The sequence below is a fragment of the Solanum verrucosum genome, unplaced genomic scaffold (assembly GCF_900185275.1).
Source record: "Solanum verrucosum unplaced genomic scaffold, falcon-dt-bn FXZP01000261.1, whole genome shotgun sequence".
Taxonomy (NCBI): domain Eukaryota; kingdom Viridiplantae; phylum Streptophyta; class Magnoliopsida; order Solanales; family Solanaceae; genus Solanum; species Solanum verrucosum.
In genome coordinates, this window is record NW_026019969.1 from 13,898,344 (window position 1) to 13,918,321 (window position 19,978).

General features: G+C 31.3%; 4 protein-coding genes across 8 annotated transcripts in view; 3 read left to right on the top strand and 1 right to left on the bottom strand.

Moving 5' to 3' along the window:
- Positions 1–19,814, bottom strand: part of LOC125816671 (UPF0496 protein At4g34320-like) — a 77,455-nt gene extending 57,641 nt beyond the window's left edge. Inside the window, exons 1-2 of one of the 5 annotated variants that reach the window (XM_049496295.1) lie at positions 17,626–18,075; positions 15,893–17,049 (exon numbers count right to left, since the gene is read on the bottom strand). In XM_049496295.1, coding sequence (XP_049352252.1) covers positions 15,895–17,007 — 1,113 coding nt within the window. In that variant the 5' untranslated portion in view covers positions 17,008–17,049; positions 17,626–18,075 and the 3' untranslated portion in view covers positions 15,893–15,894. Of the gene's footprint in view, positions 1–15,736; positions 17,050–17,329; positions 17,446–17,625; positions 18,172–19,760 lie in introns of those variants that run through there. The other 4 variants (XM_049496297.1, XM_049496293.1, XM_049496296.1 and 1 more) reach the window with 4 other exon arrangements.
- LOC125816642 (polyol transporter 5-like) overlaps positions 1–19,978 on the top strand; it is a 267,811-nt gene that overhangs the window by 172,479 nt on the left and 75,354 nt on the right. The window lies entirely within an intron of this gene.
- The window catches only part of LOC125816669 (tyrosine--tRNA ligase 1, cytoplasmic), a 43,138-nt gene continuing 27,591 nt past the window's right edge, over positions 4,432–19,978 (top strand). Inside the window, exons 1-10 of the mRNA XM_049496291.1 lie at positions 4,432–4,719; positions 4,794–4,880; positions 5,148–5,295; positions 6,190–6,479; positions 6,566–6,662; positions 7,323–7,428; positions 7,523–7,605; positions 7,794–7,939; positions 8,050–8,155; positions 8,613–8,678. Of these exons, the coding sequence (XP_049352248.1) occupies positions 4,682–4,719; positions 4,794–4,880; positions 5,148–5,295; positions 6,190–6,479; positions 6,566–6,662; positions 7,323–7,428; positions 7,523–7,605; positions 7,794–7,939; positions 8,050–8,155; positions 8,613–8,678 (1,167 nt within the window). The 5' untranslated portion in view covers positions 4,432–4,681. The remainder of the gene's footprint in view (positions 4,720–4,793; positions 4,881–5,147; positions 5,296–6,189; positions 6,480–6,565; positions 6,663–7,322; positions 7,429–7,522; positions 7,606–7,793; positions 7,940–8,049; positions 8,156–8,612; positions 8,679–19,978) is intronic.
- LOC125816667 (probable 1-acyl-sn-glycerol-3-phosphate acyltransferase 5) lies at positions 12,261–14,858 on the top strand. Its single transcript, XM_049496289.1, is given in 4 exon segments — positions 12,261–13,092; positions 13,238–13,259; positions 13,261–13,369; positions 14,364–14,858. Coding segments are annotated over 4 exon segments (1,227 nt in total). The 5' UTR covers positions 12,261–12,406; the 3' UTR covers positions 14,774–14,858.

The following is a 19,978-nucleotide window of genomic DNA, read 5'->3' on the forward strand; positions in this document are numbered from 1 at the left end:
CGGTATAGATTATGCCGCAGTGGGCTTGAATCTCCTTAAAGAAAGCGAGATATATGCGCCTCAGTCTAAGAATTTGTTTATTCATTTTTATCATTTTATTTTCAACTATAATATTTTACATTTATGATATATTACACCATTTAATTTAGTACGTACCTCTAATAGACTTGAAGCTTCAATTATCACTTAAAAAGAACATTAATTTATTAGAGTAGTAAATAATCGATAACTCTTATTAATGAGATTTTGAGAAAAGGAAGAAATGCAAAGAGAAAATTTGGGAAACAAAAGGTTGCAATAAGACAAAATAATAGAAATAAATAAAATCGAATAATCTATATATATATAATAGGAGAGGTGATAGCGCCTACGTGTCAGCACCACAAAAAAACATATTTTTATATGAATTAAAAATTATTATTAATTACATAATAATATATTACTATTTTATTTTTAAATGATTTTTAAATTAACTTTTAATTTCAAACGTTTATGGTTCCTTTTTTTGTTGAAAAATATTTTTAACTATCTTTCCACAACCTCCTTATTTATAGCAAAATAAATGCATATAACAATAATAATAATAATAATAATCTATATATATATAATAGGAGAGGTGATAGCGCCTACGTGTCAGCACCACAAAAAAACAGATTTTTATATTAATTAAAAATTATTATTAATTACATAATAATATATTACTATTTTATTTTACTAAATTTTAGGAAAATAAAACTTTTAACTTTTATCCCAAGTTTTTCTAAAAATAAAAATAAAAAATATACATAAGCACACTTGAAGCGGTTTTATCTCTTTAAGTATAAGTAATAGCCTTCTGTACTCCTTTTGTTTCTTGAAATCAAAATCAGTTTCCATGACATAAAATTTTGGAAATTGTGAGTCCTTCTGTAATCGTTATGCCGCGAGCCCGCAACAATAGGCTATCATTAGAAACACTAGCCATGTAAGTTTAATTATTTATTTGTTTATTTATATTTATTTGATTTTAGTGATAAATTCTCACATAAATTTTAGTGATAGATTCATATTTTTCTTATTTAAGATTTCTCATTCTACTAACTTTAATTGTGAATAAAATTGCATAACACTTTTAGTTTTATTTGGACTCTTTAGATGACATAGTTTTGGATTCTAAATTGAAATAATATCCACATCGTAAGTAGTAGTTTATAAGTTTTACGAGTGAGGATATTGGTTGCGAGAAGAATACAAGGCTATATGCAAATATTGAGTTATTGAAGTAACTCTAATTATATTTAAAGAGTTTTATTAGTTTAAAGGAGATGTACTTTCTTTGTTTTGTTTTTTTCGTTAACTTTTTTAAATTTGCTTATGTACATTTGGAGGTTAGATTTTTTTTTTTATTACTTTAAAGTGATGTAGTTGTTTTTAGTTTAGTTTTTTCTTATCAATGGCAGTAATGAATTTCTAAAACGGTAATGCTAAATGGTCAGAAAATTTGGGCAGAAATTAAAAAAGTCTTAATATCGTTTTTAAATAAACTGATCGTTTTTCCATTTTTTAATTAAATGGTATTAAAATTAAAAGGGTAAAAATGTTCAGAAAAATTTAAGCGAATCAGTTAAAAAATATTTGAGCCTATTGTTATTTGAAAGAGAAAAAACTGTATAATAAAAAAGGATAAGATTATTAAAAAATTTCACATAACAACGGTTATACAGTTTCCAGATTTTTCAAATTTGGATTTGAAATGGCAGTTATTTTTACATTTCAAAATTAATTCAATTTTAATATTTAAAATTAACATCTAATTCCATATCCTCAATATATAAACCCACCAATGAAAGCTTCTTTTAAAATTCATCATTTTAAATAATATTTAATATTTTGAAGTTTTTTCTCAATTTTTTTTCTTATTTGCATTTTAAAATAATTTTTTTTTTAGAAAATACAAGTTATAATCTATTTGTTCCATCTTTACTGATAAAAAAATCAAACTAATAATATTATTATTAATAATAATAATAATAAATAAATAATAATAATAATGATAATAATAATAATAATTAATAATAATGATAATTATAATAATAAAAATCTATATCTATACTAATAATAATAATAATAATAATAATAATAATATATTAAATTTTAAAAAAACATCCAACTAAATATGGTGTTTTAATCTTTATTTTTAAAAAAAGAAGTAATTATCCTACTAAATAGGGAGTTTTAAAACTTCTCATAACAATCCTACTTCTAAGCAAATTGAAAAACTTTTAAACTAAAACTATCTATTTAAAAAACCCACGTATGAATGTTTCTTTTAAAATTTAACATTTAAATATTATTTAATATATTAAGTTTATATATCAGATTTTTTTTTCTTATTTGAATTTTAAAATAAAAACTTTTAAATAAAATATAACCTATAATATATAGGTTCTATCTTTACTGATAAAAAAATCGAACTAATAATAATAATAATAATATATTAAATTTTAAGAAATTTCCAACAAAGATTAAAAAAAAAAACTGAAATATTTAAATTAAATTGTAAAATAGAAATGCTAATTTTTGTGGTTTTCAAGTTTAAAATAAAAAATATTAACTTTGAAAATATAAAAAAATAAAATAAAAATCACACGGAAGTTCAGCATCTAAAATTTAGTTTTTGAGCCTAATTTTATGGAACTATCAAGCATTATCTAATTTTTGGAACTACCAAGTATTATCCTTTGAAATATCTTAATTTAAATTATTGAAACTAATTACGTTTAAATATTACTTATTTTATCATTTCTAAATGACATCTAATTAGATATCCTCATATTATAAACCCACGTATATAAGTTTCTTTTAAAATTCATCATTTAAATAATATTTAATATTTTGAAGTTTTATATCAATTTCTTTTTTGTTATTTGTAATTAAAATAAATATTTCTAAGGAAAATACAACTTATAATCTATATGTTCTATCTTTATTGATTAAAATAATTGAACTAATAATTAATAATAATCTATAATAATAACAATAATACTAATAATAATAATAATATATTAAATTTTTAAAAAAAAATCCAACTAAATATGACATTTTAATCTTTATTTTGAAAAGAAAAGTAATTTTCAACTAAATGGGAGTTTTAACACTTCCCATTTACACTCCTACTTCTAAAATAAATATTTTTTAATAAGATATAACCTATAATCTAAAAAATATAGAACATAATTTAATGTCTTCTATGTTTATTATTATTATTATTATTATTATTTATTTATTTATTTTTATGAATTTTCAACCTTAGCACAAGATAATTGAGGAATTGTCATAGCAAAAATTATATAATGATAATCTCTATCACTGTCATAAACATAGAAGGCATTAAGTTATGTTTTCATAATATTACTTTTAAAGGACAATCAAATTTCAAAATTGGAAAATAATTTTATGAGAAATAAAATTTAAACTTTTGAATTTAAGATAGATAATATTTATCTATATCTAGCTAGCATTAAATTCTATCTTGAACAATATCACTATTATAAGTCATTTAGCAAATTTAAGACCATTCACAATATTATATAACAACATTAAATTAAGTTGAAATTGTGATTTTAAAATATACGATAAGTTTTTAATTTTCAATTTTTACCTTTTTAAAATCTAATTCATAGATAACTATAATTACACATAATATGCTTTATTGGATAAATTTCAAATAAACAGTCTCTCCCTCATAGCCATATGTTTTCTGATATAATTCAAATTAAAATTTAATATATCCTCTACATACATTGATTAAATCTAATATAGTGTTGTACTAATTAAGATTATTATATTATTACATTAATATCAATTTTCTATTATATTTTACACAAGTTAATACAATAAATAATATTTTGAATCTTTTAATTTTGAATAAAACATATATAAAATGTTTCAACATGTTATTTAGTCTTTTATGATATCAAATATTTCATATGGAAGGTTAGAAACTTAGAATTGATAAATTATTAATATTATTTTTTATTCAAACGACATAAAAAGAATATATATATATATATTATTTTAATACAATAAATTAAATTGTGTATTAATAATATTAATTTAATATTGCTCAAATACACAAGTTATTATTATTATTATTATTATTATTATTATTATTATTATTATTATTATTATAATAATTTAAATATATTATTAAGTGCATTATACATTTTATTAATTATTTTTAATTATAAAATTACTACATTTTAAATCACCCGCGCAACGCGCGGGCATATATACTAGTAATAAATAATAGTACCAACTGTTACAATATCAGTTTTTTCTTCTAAGTATTATATTTTGTAATTCCAAAAACAGCCTTCAAACAAAAGCCCTAATTTATATTCGTCTCTTTGTTTCTCTTTCTTCTTCTTCCATCTCTGCCATTGCTGAAGGTTTAGGTTTTCTTTCTCTTTGTTTCTGTTCATCTTTTCTTGTTTGTTTTACTTTTGTTTTGAATCTTTAGATTTAATTTTGTATTTGAATTTAATTTAAATTGTGTTGACCCGTATTCTTTGCTGCGCATGCACGTGTCAAAATGCTATCTGTTGTATATTTTAAGAATGACACCATCATCTTCTCCAACCACTCCTAAACCCTAATTCTTGTTCTCCGCAGAAAAATCAAAAACAGCTTTGAAAGATAGATGGATAACAAAGAGGCTTCAGAAAAATCATCTTCCCAGTAAGTCTGAGCCCAAATTAGTTTTAAAAATTACCAGAAAAATCAGTTAATACCGTAATTCTATGTGAATGCAGGAAGATGGATAACCAAGAAGCTTCAGAAGCTATTGATGCACTCTCATTGACAGCTTCCTCATCCAATCCTTCCATTTCAGCTTCACAGTAAGTCAATATGCTCTCGGGTAGTGTAATTTCGATTTGAGATACTTCTTTTTATGTTTAGTTATTGAGTATTGGAATGAAAGTGCATTGAATAGCATGAAAAAGATATAGTGGATCCAGATAGATGTTCCACTTGAATAGATGATTAGTTGTTTGATATTAGTGAAATAAGATTTTTATTTTTTGTTCGTCTATGAAAACCTTCCTTTGGTGTTTTTTAGTCTTGTTCATATGTGATATTGAATTTATCACATACTGATGTTTTAGGATGAGTTTGGAGGAAAAGTTCAAGATTGTTAGGAGTATTGGGGAGGAGTGCATACAGGAGGATGAGTTGATGAATCTTTTGGCAAAGAAGCCACAGCCCATTTGCTATGATGGTTTTGAGCCTTCTGGTCGAATGCACATTGCTCAGGTATGTGAACCTCAATTCCACCCACATTTTAACTGCAGCAATGAAGACGATACAAATTTGCCACTTGCCAAGTGTCTGGTTTGTAGAATGTGTGCGGCTTACGTTGTTTCACAATTCTACTTGAATCTGATTGTTTTCCCATTGTCTCCTGATCAGTAATCTACTTCTTTCAGATGCAGGGTTTTTTCACTTGTTAATAACATAAAATAAACGTCATAAAGAAAGAAAGAAACTCATTGGTTGACTTCAAGTGGTTTTCAGATTTGGGGATGGGAAGATTTGTCTTTGTTCTAAGGGGTGATGATTGATGAAAAAGCCTGAATTATTTCATATGAACTGTTTGTATGTCATACAATGAAATCAATCCATAATCAATTATTTAGATTGATAAGCATATACATCAGGTTAATGGAATTATTGATGTTTCACTAGAACTTACTTTTAATTTCACCTTGCAAAATAAGAGCTTAACTATCACTTGTAAATTATCCAAAAAACATGACAAGTGCAGGAACTACTAAAGGTACTAAAGAAAAAGAAGAACAACTACTATTTCATCAGATGAGATATTCCCATAAAGTTGAAAACTAAGTGATAAAGGTTTTGTGGAATCTTCTAAGATGTTAATGACAACCAACTAATTATTGGACTTTCTGAAAAGGGATGTCAAATATTCAGAACCAAATAAAAAGCACTAGGCAATTAGATCGCTGCAAGCTAAGTGATACATTGTTGAATAAATCATCAGGAAAATCTATATTTTATGCCATTCTTTCTTCCTGTTACATTTGTGCAGGTCAACAACTGAAATTAGTGGAGGGGCTCTTGTGCAGTTGTGTTCCTTTTAGCATCTCATGATTTTTTTTTCTCTTTTGCAATTTCATTGCTAAACAGGGAGTTTTGAAGGCACTAAATGTCAACAAACTGACTTCGGCTGGCTGCAAGGTGAAGATCTGGATTGCAGATTGGTTTGCCCAGCTAAATAACAAGATGGGAGGTGATTTGAAGAAAATTGAGGTTGTTGGTCAATATTTGATTGAGATATGGAAGGCTGTGGGAATGAATCTTGAAGGGGATCAAGTGGAATTTTTGTGGTCTTCAAAAGAGATTAACTCCAGAGCTCATGAGTACTGGCCTCTTGTTATGGACATAGCTCGAAAGAACAAGCTTCCAAGGATTTTAAGGTAAAGCCTAAAGCATTTGAACCTTTCTTATTTCTTCTGAAAAGGAGCAGTCAGTTATTGCTTACATGTTTTTTCTTTATTATAAGGTGCTGCCAAATTATGGGTCGGTCTGAGCAAGATGAGTTGACTGCAGCCCAGATTTTTTACCCGTGCATGCAATGTGCTGATATATTCTTCCTTAAGGTAACCTGTTTTTATGACTAACTATTTGGAAATATTTTCTTTCTTGTTCAGTTAGCTGGATAACTCAAAGGAGAATCTAAGTTGCTCAGTTAGTTGGAAGACAAATGAGGCTTGCTCGAGTGGTTGAGCACCTCCACCATCAACCGATAAGTTGAGGGTTCGATTCATGCTGGAGGATGAGTGGGAGCACTGTTGATCCTCCTGGGGTTGGGGTGGAAAAAAAAAGAGACACTTTTGGAAAAAAGGATAAGTCAAATATAAGCATCTTTTGTGAGACTTAATTAGAAAGAACCAAAGCACCTTCACTGCATTTTTTTAGGCATGCAAGCTACCCCTCTAGTATCATAATCTACTTCTTGCTTGTCTTGGTAAACCCTGCAATGCTATTATGTTGCTTGTTTGTCTAGGTTACCAATGAGTAAAATATGCATTGCCTGTTGTTCCTACTTTCTATGCATATAGCTGGCTTGCCTTGAGTTTCTAGTTTGAGTAAGCATATGCTTCTTGATATGGACAGATATGAGAGCTGCGTACTTTTTGTTCATTTGTTGCCTGTGAACAATTTGTGTTTTCTTTCAATTCTATGGTCTGTGTGACAATGGTAATTATTTGTTTAAATTATGATTGTACCAGCTAAATAAGGATATTTGTTGTTTATAGGCTGACATCTGTCAACTAGGCATGGACCAGCGAAAGGTTAATGTACTTGCAAGAGAGTACTGTGATGACATCAAGAGGAAAAACAAGCCTATCATATTGTCCCATCGTATGATAGTCTCTTTTTATTCTAGAATTCAAACTCTTTTTTTACTTGACTAACTCTTCTGATATGTTTGTTTCCTTATGATCTTGGCGCGCAGATATGCTCCCTGGTTTGCAGGAAGGTCAAGAGAAGATGTCCAAGAGTGACCCCTCTTCTTCCATTTACATGGAAGATGAAGAGGTATCTTCAGATTTTTCCTCTAGGCTTTCTAGCTATATATATTTGTCACCTGTAACACAGTGCTACAATAGTTTTTAGGTAGAGTGTCAGTGTTCGTAATAGATTTTTCTAGCTGGTGGTTTCGTTGCCTCCGAGGTCCTTGTGTACTGACTGTATTTTTTTCCCTGTGCCATGCATGAACACCTAAGGCAGAAGTAAATGTCAAGATAAAGAAGGCTTTTTGTCCACCAAAGGTTGTAGAAAAGAATCCATGTCTGGAGTACATCAAGTATATCGTCCTCCCTTGGTTTAATGAGTTCAAAATTGAGCGAAGTGCTGAGAATGGTGGTGACAGGTGTGTCACTTCCCGCATTTGCTCAAATCCATCTAGCTGATTTGCTAACTACAGTACAGTCATTTATTCAATTTGGCTCATTTTTCATATTCTTCTTTTTCCCACTCTAGGACCTACACAAATTTTGAAGAATTAGCTGCTGACTATGAAAGTGGGAGTTTGCATCCTGCAGACCTGAAACCTGCATTATCAAAAGCAGTCAATAAGATATTACAGGTTGATACATTGATACATTCTTCATCCAATCTCTTCTGTAGTCCTTGTATTAACTACAAATTGATAAATTTGCAAATTTTGCTCTGTTCGTTTTCATTGACTCTTCATTTTGATATTCTACTTTTACTTTTGCAGCACTAATGTGAAAGTGATATCTCAATTGTTGATGTTATTACCTCATAGTTCTTTGAGTTTGATATATACAATTAATATAGTCCCAACACCCTAGAATAACTCTTTGTTTGTAGCGTATCTCATTTTTACTTGCTAAAAATAAATCAGTAATCAATCATATCGGCAATTTAATATCAACTAATACTAAATTTAAGATATTGCACTCTTGATGCCTAGTTACTGTCTCTCAAGATACACCACAAATTTTATTTGTTATAGTTCAATATATTTGTAATTCTACCTTTCTTTGTGGTCCTGACCTAGTTTTCAATGTGATATGCAGCCGGTGCGTGATCATTTTAAGAATGACCAGAAAGCCAAAGACCTTATGAAAAGGGTGAAGGTATGCGTTCTTGAATTTGCCTGAATGTTCTGTGTGTTGGATAAATTGTCTCATCAGTGTTAATTAGACTTTGTCACTTGGGGGGTCAGGGTACCACTGCTTATTTTTCAAAAAAAACAATTGCGAAGGGGAATATAGTTTCTTGATTCTCTCTTGAAGAAAGTGCAACTACTGTATATTTTAAGTTGCTCTGTTTATCAAAATGAAGATTATTGAAAAAGCAAATTATGATTGAATAATAAAACAGATAATTGATGTTTTTCATGAGTTTTGAGAAAGGTAATTCTTCTTAGACCATCTTGAAGTTGTGGGTTGGGCTACAATGATCCCCTTGTATCATTCCTTCGTCACTTAAACCCACCTTAACCCGGACTAAGCCATCAATGTTTATTCTTTTTGGTGATAAAGTTGAGCCAGAGCTGAAATATGATGTTGTTTCTTATATCAAGTTTTCTGAATCCCCGTGCAAGAATCACCATCATCTCTCTTCTTTTTTTCCCCGAACCTCATGTTATTGCTTTCCTTACTAGTGAGGCTTCTTGATACAAGAAAAGAGTAATCTGAATTATGTGCTGAGTTGAGAGTCAGATTTACCCCTTTTTTGAAAGGGATGATCAAATTGATTACTTCATTGAGTACATTTCTTCTGTTGCTAAACATACAATTTTTAATGAAAAAATGACAATGACAAAGCGCACAATGTAGGTGAGAATGGCAAAAACACATTCGTACAAATCACAGAAACACTGTTTCACATAGTCAAATTCTGTAAGCAAGCTTAAAAGATAATTTGAAAATTGAACATTCAGAAACAATAGCACTATAGTATATCATTTTTGTGGCGATTGTCTTGACCGTATTAAATGGGGGGTGAGTGTTCAAAACTAGTTTCATGGCAACTTTCTGATCTCATTTTTTTCTGTGTTCTGTTGTGCAGAGCTACAAAGTAACAAGATGAGGTCTAGTTGAATGAAGTGTAAATGGATTGAGAGATGGTGATGGCTGTCTGGAAGTTCCATGCCGTTTCTCATCACTATGCTTTAGTAACTTGGTTTCACAAGAAATTTCAACACCATTTTTGATTTAGTATTTTCTTGTACTTGTGTTATTGAAATGCCCGAATCACATATTTAAATTTTGTCAACTGTAATTTCACCGAGGAAATGCCTCTGAAACATTTGTTTGCTACAACCTACACGGTGATTTCCAGATAGTATTTTTATTCAGCTTCTAAGTCTGGCATATCTCATCCATTTGATTGTACGTAATCATATACGATGATCTACTAGGTGTTTTAACTATGTATTTCTTCTTTATCGGACAAAATTTGAAGAAGAAAAAAAACGTATTGGCTAGACTTCCTCTACTTTTACAGTGTATTAGTGTAAACCTATAAATGGAATCTGAAAAAGATAATGTATAGGGAAATCTTATATCTATTGTGTGAAGGTAGAGTGAACTAAAGTTTTAGTTAAAATAAGAGACAAGTGTTAAAAATACACCTAAACTATCTTTTTTTTTTAGTTTCATACCTAAACTATCATTTATTAGTTTGAGAAACACACCTCAGTGGTTTGTATAATGCACTCTCTCTTTTTCTTGAAAAAACCTTAACACATGACGTTTCACATGGATAAAATATTTCACCTTGATAAAAATTAAATAATAAACTATTAATATTAATTAAAAATTAAATTATTACTATCCCCAAAAAGATATTTTAAAAAAAAAAAAAATTTAAATTATTTTTCTTACCCCATTCCATCACTTCCTCCTGCACCCCCTCTTCCTGTCCTTTTAAAAAAAATGATTTTATAAAATATTTTTTACTTCACCATCCCCCCCCCCCAAAAAAAAAAAACCACTCACTCATTCCCCAAAAAAAATTGATACTATTTTATCTTAAAAATAAAATTCTAAAAAAGTCTTGCGGCGGAAAGTAACAAATATCTTTGATATATATCTAACACAGAACAAGAAAAAAATTTGGAAGCGAAGGGTTATGTGGACTAGTGGATAGAATTATTTTTTTTAAAATAAAATAATATCTAAATTAGTATTTGAGAGGGGGGGAGATGAAGTAGAAAAAAATTAAATACTTTTATAAAAGAAATTTAAACAAAAAAAAAATGGGCACGGGATGGGGGGTGGGGGGAGAGGAAGTGATGGAGTGGGGTAAGAAAAATATTTTACATTTTATTTTATATAAAAATATTATTGTTTTGGGATAATAATTTTAATCTTTAATTTTAACTAATACTAATAATTAATTTAATTTTGTCAAGGTGAAATGTTTTGTTCATGTGAAATGTGATATGACAATTTTTTATAATAAAAGAGAGAGTGTATTACACACATCGTGATGAGAGTGGTATAAAAGAGACAAGTGTATTTCTCAAAATAATAAGTAATAGTTTAGGTATGAATCTCACACTCTCAATAGTTTAGGTATGAAACTAAAAAAAAATGTATAATTTAGATGTGCTTTTGACACTTATCTCTTCTTAAAATAACGAAAGTTTTACTGTGTATTTTTTATTTTCATTTTTAGATTTAATTGTTGTGTTTATTTTATATCTACTAAAATGTCATTTGGGCAAAAAAGATTCACATGTCATCATGTATAAAGAAAGTACCTAATTCAAGGATTCTTAGGTATGATGTCGTTTTATGAATATTGAATTCATTAGCATGTATCAAAAAGAAAATACAAAGTTTTTTTTTTTCAAAAATCAATCTAAACTTACATAAATTGAATTAACAAATACTTATGCGGCAAAACGTAATAAATATAAAATAAAAATATAAGAGTCACATCATGAGAATGTGGTTGAAAGGAAAACCGTAGCCATCATCGATAACCACCCAGAGGACAAAAAAAAGCAATTATTAGACCTTATATGAAAACCGGCCCACATGATCCGCCAGATACGGGCTGACCCGGACCGACCCGAAGCCCAATTTCCATATACAGTGTGCTGGCACTACTACTTTACGAAGTATCTCCGCTGAAACTGTGTACCGTTGAGAGTCGAGCCACATTGGATCCTTCAATTCAACAAAGTTTTCTGCAACTTCAGGTTTACATTTCTGACTGATATTACTGAAAAGTTTACCCTTAAGTTTAAGATTGCTGAATTGGGTGTTTTGATGAGGAATAATGCTGCTTGTTTCTGAAATTAACTTGTATGTGTTTCTTGAAAAAGCTAAAAAGCTTCAACTTTCTGTTTAAGTTGTAGTGTTTTTACATCCAAGATTTAATTTTTGATGAATTTATAACAAGTGTAGAGCTGTTCCTTTTGTTTTAGCTAACAGAATAACATTTTGTTCATGTATTACAGTGTATGGGACCATTTGTAGGGAGGTCTTTGTTTGATACATGGACCAAATCCCACTTGGATTGAGTGACATTTTGATGCCTAGTCTGGGATGAGAGGATGTTCTTATTTAAGCTCAACACGAAATACATATAATTCTGTGCGCACCCAAAGGGTAGCGGCTGTGGGTTTCCCTAGTCATCAAAAAAAAAAATACATATAAATATACTTGCTGTATTAAGCAGTGTTTTTCCATCAAAGTTTGATTTTTGATGAGTTTATACCAAGTGTAGAGCTGTTCCTTTCGGTTTAACTAACAGAATAACATTTTGTTCATGTTTTACAGGGTAGGCCGGTAGGGGACTAGGTTAGGGAGGCCTTTGTTTGACATTTTGATGCCTAATCTGTGATGGATTTATGAGATGTGAGAGAAAGTTCAGATTCAAGCTCAACAGAAAATACATAATTTTTTACTTGCCTGTATTAAGTTATTTATCTTTTTGGTACTTGTACTCTGCTTTCTGCAACTACATGAATGTTCAAATGGGTGATGATTCTGGGAAGCAACCAAGGCACCGTAATCTAACACCGCTGAGGATGATGAGGGGTATTTTCTGTCTAATTGTGTTAGTACTCTCTGCATTTATGGTGTTAGTGTATTTTGGCTTTTGGACTGCTACTGGCTTGCGAATTATCAGTGTCCATTATAGCAGAGTGGGAACATCCTTCTTTTTTGGATGTTGGTTAGCTTTGTGGCCCTTTTGGTTTGAAAAAATTAACAAAACCAAAGTGGTAATCTCTGGAGATTCTGTTCCACCTGCCAAACGAGTCTTAGTTATTGCAAACCATCGAACTGAGGTTGATTGGATGTACTTGTGGGATCTTGCTTTGCGCAAGGGATGTGTGGGTTCAATCAGGTATATACTTAAGAGCAGTTTGATGAAATTGCCTGTGTTTGGATGGGTTTTTCATATCATGGAGTTCATACCTGTTGAGAGAAGATGGGAGGCTGATGCATTGAAGCTGCGTCAGATTCTTTACACCTATAAAGATCCTGAAGATCCACTGTGGCTTGTTGTTTTTCCAGAAGGCACTGATTTCACGTATTTCCTGTTCCCTTTTAACTCTGTATTTAAAATTCTAATGTATATTTATGTTTGAGATTGTGCCCGTATGGCATGCTAAATTAGTGCATTTTCTCTCCAGTACTAGTTTAAGAACTTACTGGCTTCCTTACTTTCAAAACAGAGAACAGAAGTGCATTCGTAGTAAAAAAATATGCTTCTGAAAACGGATTGCCAATCCTGAACAATGTACTTCTTCCAAAGACAAAGGGTTTTTATGCATGTTTGGAGGAATTGAGAGGTTCCTTGGATGCAGGTAGCACTTCTTTTATCTTCTTCCTTGTGTAACTATTGGGCTGATGTTAATCATAGTTTTCCTATTTTTGACCTTCCATAAAGCAGGATTAGTATTTTCTGATGCTAAATTGAATCCAGTATCATTCCTCCATGTTCTCACCAAGATGATCCAAGTATTTGCTATTACTTCCTCATTTGTCCTGCCTAAATAATGAGGGGGCATAAGGCATTTAGTGGATTTATTTAGATGGATTCTGCTTTTGAACTAAATTTAATGGCAGTACAATAACTAATTGCCTTCAGATATGGCTGTGTTTTGTTGCATTTGGTTCAGTAGTATTGCCTTCAGATTTGGTTGTAACTTAATTGTTGCGTTTTCCTGGACATCTAATATTCTGTTTGCGAGCAACATCGCATCTTCTACTGATATTTGGTAATTATAGAGGTAGAATATAAGTCATGCTTTTCTCTGTGAAGTTATAATCTGCTCATCTTGATTAGGGATATTCTTAGACTGGTAGGTGTATTGTGGATAAGATGCAGTTGGTATATTAGAGGCTTGTCATGTTAAAGCTGACCGCGGTGGACAAGGGTGTTCGATGTCGATAGATTTAATAGCTTTGCTGTTTCTAAATCTCCTGATGTATGTGGCATTAGTACCTCACATATCAAAAATAGAAGTTCTATCTCTTCTTGATATAAATAGTTGTGGTCTGGTAGTCCACTTAAGAGAGAGCAGAGTACCGTCAAACAGATATCTGTCTTAATGTCTTTTCTAATATACCATGCTTTTTGTTGCATATGCATTAAAATCAGATAGACACAAGCCATGCTATATTCATCATTGCCATGTCCTATCGGTTTTATTATTCTCATTAAAATTCAAATGAAGCAGAATTTCTTCATGCAGTTATCTCTCAAGTATACTTTCATTTGGTTGCTAGTCCATAAATGATCATTCAATGAGACTAGCAATTACGCTTCTTTTGACTGTCCATTTCGTGCTATTTCAGTTTATGACATCACAATTGGCTACAAGCATCATTGCCCTTCTTTCTTGGACAATGCTTTTGGGGTTGATCCAGCTGAAGTTCATATGCACGTTCGCTGTATTGCTATTGTGGATATACCAGAATCTGAAAATGAGGCTGCTTCATGGTTGATGGATACATTCTGTGACAAGGATAAATTGCTGTCTGATTTTCATTCCCAAGGTCATTTCCCTCGCGAAGGAATAGAAAGTGAGCTGTCTACGGCCAAGTGTTTAGCAAACTTCATCTTTGTGCTAACATCGACTGCACTTTGTACATATCTAACACTTTTCTCATCCATTTGGTTCAAGATATATGTTTCCTCTGTATGTGCATACTTGACAACAGCCACATACTTCAACTTTCGACCTTCTCCCATTGTATCTTTATGAATGTAATTGCCTTTTATAGGGAGCCTTAATTTAGTACAACTTTCCCTGTGCTGTTGTGTTGTATTCAATTTCTGTTGTGATCCCTTGAAGTTCCTTCCTCAATCCCATAGGGATTGGGCTATATGAATCCTTACTAGTCATGTTTCTATAGTTTGTATTGTGATGTGAATACTATTACAACATAACAACATGCCCAATAATATCCCACAAGTGGCGTGTGGGCAGGTAGGAAGTACACTGACTATACTCCCACCTTTGTGGGGTAGAGATGTTGTTTCCTATAAACTCTCAACTCTATATTGTGAGGTGAATATTCATCACATATTGTGGAAATTTCTTATTTCCTTTTCTTGACTGAATCCTTGATGAAAACTTCAAAGCATTTGGGACCATTTCCATGACTCGTATGTATTAATAACAATAACAATGGTCCTCGTGTTGACTCTTAAATTGTCTGAAGGTACGACTGGAGAAGTCAAATATAAGTTATGCTTTTTCAGTCAAATGAAGAAAGTCATATATAAGTTATGTTTTTTTCAGTCAAATGAAGAAAGATAACTATCATATTTTGTGTTTAACTATCGGCTATTCGAAATTCACAAGCTTGACCAAACTGGATATGCAAATGCACCGGGGAAGCTAGTTAAAGAGGTAAAACGTTTTCTATCGAGTAGTTCTCCATTTTCAGAGAACGATCAGATTTTATTGTTCCAAGCTGAGGCGTCACATGGTCTCACCTGTTATTGAAGGGAAGCAAATATAGCCACTGAAAAAGTGAAAATTTTCGACTATCCCCCTCGTAACCATGATGAAATCAGAAAATAAAGAAAAGCATCGACGAATGCAGCCTCAGCATGTATCAGAAGATAAAATTAACATGTATAATAGAGAGTTATTTATTCATGTAAAAGAATAAATGAACAACAAATAGAAGAAGTACTATTGATATAGTTTATAAAAGAATCCAATAAAAAAACTTATTATTCATGGTATAAAAGTTAAGGAGTCCTCTAACCATGATATATATGTTTCAGATTAAGTTTTCACATATTTAACATCACAAGCTATGAAAATCAGATAACTGTTAAAGTGCTTAGGCAAATTTCAGCATGCTGTAACCTTCAATGGTTTGGGGGTCTGATGATTCTTTGTAAGATAACAGTCCTGGCTCGACGAATATCCCTGCTACACACATCAGCTTGCATTCCAAGATCTTCAACATTCTTCATAAAGACATCCAGCTTTTTCCTGATCTCTTCTATAGCAACCTTAACAGCATCTTCATCAATAGCAAACTCAACTTTCTTCAAGAGTGATTCAATCTCGATTTCCAATCGATCTATAAGCACCCTGATACTGTCTAAATCCTTAATTGTGATAAAAGTACCTACATGCATTGTGTTGACCAATTCTTTCTGCCCTTTGACAGCATCTTCATAGTTCTTGAGAAGGGAATCAATCCATTTTCCCATTGAGCCCAATGGAATCGACGCTGCAGCTGCCAGAGCAGATGCGACCGGAGGTGCAGCTATAGCAGCAGCCACTACTGAGCAAATCAAAACAGCTGCAAATGTAGCCACAAATATAATGTTTGACACTTTCCTCCAAGCATTGATGTACTTAAGCCTCTTATCAAGCTTGTTCTTTTTTAGCTGCAGCTTTTCAAGCATCAGCATTTGCTGTTTATAAACGGACTGGAAAATTTGGAAAAATTCCTCTGTGAAAGGATCCCCTGCAGCTCTGAAATTCTTCAGTTCCTCTAACGTCTTGGTATATCTATTCCCTTCAACCCCGCTTTCCTCTTCAAATTGTTGAAGTGCTACAAGAATCAGCAATTGGCTATCCCGAGCACGTTTTAGGCATTTCTCTAAAGCAGCAAGGAAATCCAGAGTTTTGAGGCTATTGTCAAAATACTCCTCAACTAGCTCAAACAAGTCTTGATTCTTCCATATGTCTTTCTTGCAATCCAATATCACCTTCACAACTTCCTGATTCATTTCCAAAAGGCATCCAGTTACTTCCCTCAAGGAATCAAACGAAAGTGCTCTAACTTCAACCCCATCAGCAAGGGTATTGATAACGTGACTGGTTCGAGCTTGTAGATTAGTATCAAAGGACTGTAAATCTGTGTCAACCCTGCACGCAGCTTCATATGAATTCAGCTCAATTTTATACTGCAGATTGTCGATTGCAGCTGAAGTTTCACCAGGCTTTTTGCTCATGTGTCCTCCCATAATTCTCTCAAAGCTCAAATTCAGTACAAATCTCCACACAAGCTGCAACAATGCAAAATTTTAGAAATGTAATTTCACAGCATAAACTATGACAGAAAGTCAGAAACCCAAAACAAATAATCCTCTTTTAAGCTAAACTCCAAATTCAAAAGGGAAATAATAGGATGGGAACAAAATAACAAACGCCCAAACAAAAAGGTCCTACCAGAACATCACTTTCATACATATAACATCAAACACAAAAACACAAGAAGCTGCAACAACTGAACCAATAAAACAAACAAACAGAAAAGATCTAAACTTTATCCCAACAGAATCATACTTCATATATTCCCCAACTTTGCAGCAACAGATAAATCAAGATCACAAATGGGCAACTGAATTACATGTAAAACTTTCAAGACTTTCTGCTAAAATGAGAAGCTTTATTAAAGAATCTGAGTTTGGAGAACAAAATAATAGGTCCCACCCACAAAACAATCACTTTCACAACACAACATCAAATCAAAACAAAACAAAACAAACAAGAAATAGCATCAACTGAATAAATTCACCTAAAATATGAAGAATTCAGAAACAGAAAAAGATCCAAACTTTATCCAACAGATTCTTACTTACTTCATATATTCCCCCAACTAGCAGCAACAAATTGTCCCAAGATCTCAAATGGGGCAACTTAAAAATGTAATTTTCAGCTAATCTTTCAAGTTATGATGCTCTGTTCAAGAATGGGGGTTCTGAAAAATGAAAGAGGGGTAAAGAACAGGTATTTATAAAAAAGGGGGAAGATAAAGATTAAAGGCTAGGGATAAAGGAAGAAGCTTATAGAGAAATGAAAGTGTTAAGAGCCAAGTAAAATGCTTTGGGGTTGACACAACACAAATTAGAACAAATAGCTTGCACGCATGAGTTTAATTAAACTAAATTTGAGATGGAAAACACGGGAAGCAATGTTCTTTGTGGTTCAAGCTTAATTTTTCAGTGTAGATAGATATGTATAAAAATTTCATATATATAAAGAGAAAAGAGAAATGTAAATGCTAACAGAGTTAGTTCTAATTTAACGCGGAAAGCAAGGAAAAATAATGAAGGATACCTAGGAAGAAACTGTGAAACTTCAGCTTAAAGAAAAGACAGAGTGAGTCAAGGAGAGAGAGATTATACAAGAAAACATGGGTCTTTTTTTTTTTTTTTTTTTAAATGTTTCAATAAAGATTATTTTTGAAACCTTGTTTTGTGAAGGTTTCGGGCTTGTTAGTATATGTTGTAGTAATAGTCGTAATCTTATAATTCTTGTCATATATTGTTTATTAGTAGCATTTTGAATTACCACACTATTTTGCTATTGTTATTGTTTCTTTCTTATAGATTTTACCGTGCTTTTCTTATGAATGTACTACTATGTTTTCTTGTTCTTCTTCTTTTATATGGGTTGACGCACTTGAGCTGGGAATCTTTCGAAAATAACTTATCTACTTCTACGAGATAGTGATAAGGTTATACGTACACTCTACCTTTTTCAGATTTCCACGAGTTGTAATCTTTTTCTTCGATTCTTATATATTGACAATGCACATTTAAAAAGATATTATACCTAAAAAATAAATTTAAATACTATTTAAAAAATAAAATGAACAACCAACTACAACATGTTAAATTACATGGATGGGCAGCACATTTTCCTGCATTTTGACTGGTTTAATAATCTAGAGGGTAGTTGATGTACTTAAGAGTCAACCTTGAACACAAAGCAATGGATTCCATAGCCAATTGGGCTGAGAAAAAGTCAAATTCGGACTATATGGTTTCATCAATATTAATTAATCTTAATTAATCTGACCATTCTCTGTATAGATGCAAATTAGTGTCTTTTAGGGTGTGTTTTGGTATATGGCTGGTCGAAATATTTTGAAAAATACTTTTTTAAAAAGAAATAAGTTTAAACTTATTGATGATCTAATCATAAAGAAATAAGTTTAAACTTATTCTAGACTGATGATCTAATCATCCCACTCTCAAGTCTCACCCCTTTACCTCTACACTTACTTTCACAATAGGAAAAAGATTTATTAGGGACCAAGATTTAATGACGAGTTTTTTAAAAAATATAATCTCTAATGGTATATTTTTAGGAATGAGATTATTTTATGGTCTTTTAATGGTATATTGAGGCTTATTCATTTGTGTTCATCTAAATTATAGAATAAAAAGTCTGAGAAATTGTTCAAGATCATATAAAAAAACTTCATCCCTTCACAACTGATGTGAAATAATCTTAACACTAGTATCACTTGCACACGTCACCCAGGTTTAATTTGCCACTAGTGGAGCTAAGACAACATAAGAAGGGAACCCAACAACGCATTCATCAAAAAATGGAAAGAGTCCAACTGTAATATACTACGATAAGAATCAACATTATTATTAAATCTAACTCAAATCCCAAATATTAGTTCATGATCAGGGGAATGTTGATAGATGGGACAAACTCATCAACACATTTTATTGTCACAAATTTGTTTTAAAGGCACCATTTTCCTTAGTAAAATTAAAGAAAATGGTATAGAAACCTTCACAGCGCTGAGTAATGCTACATTTTTGTTAGGTCTCAATTAGCTAATTGCTATATATGATGTTTTTCAAGGAGCAGCAAATCATTTACTAATGCATGCATTCGTTTTGTGTTGCTTATCGATGATAAATCATTCGTTAATTCACAATGTAGTAAGGAATTAATGGAGAAGTTAACTTACCGATGATCTCAAAGTGTGTTAAATCTTCAATCGTACTTGAGAAGTAGCTTGTTATACTATAGCTGTAGTTTTTTTGGGTTAAAATTATGATGGGAAGCAGCAATATTTATAGGCAAAATTAGTTATGTGAAAGACCAAGCTAAGACAAGTGACTTGCCATGAAAGTCATTAGTTGTTGCTTTCTTTATTCCCCTTTTTATCTTTTTTGGTTCTTCTTT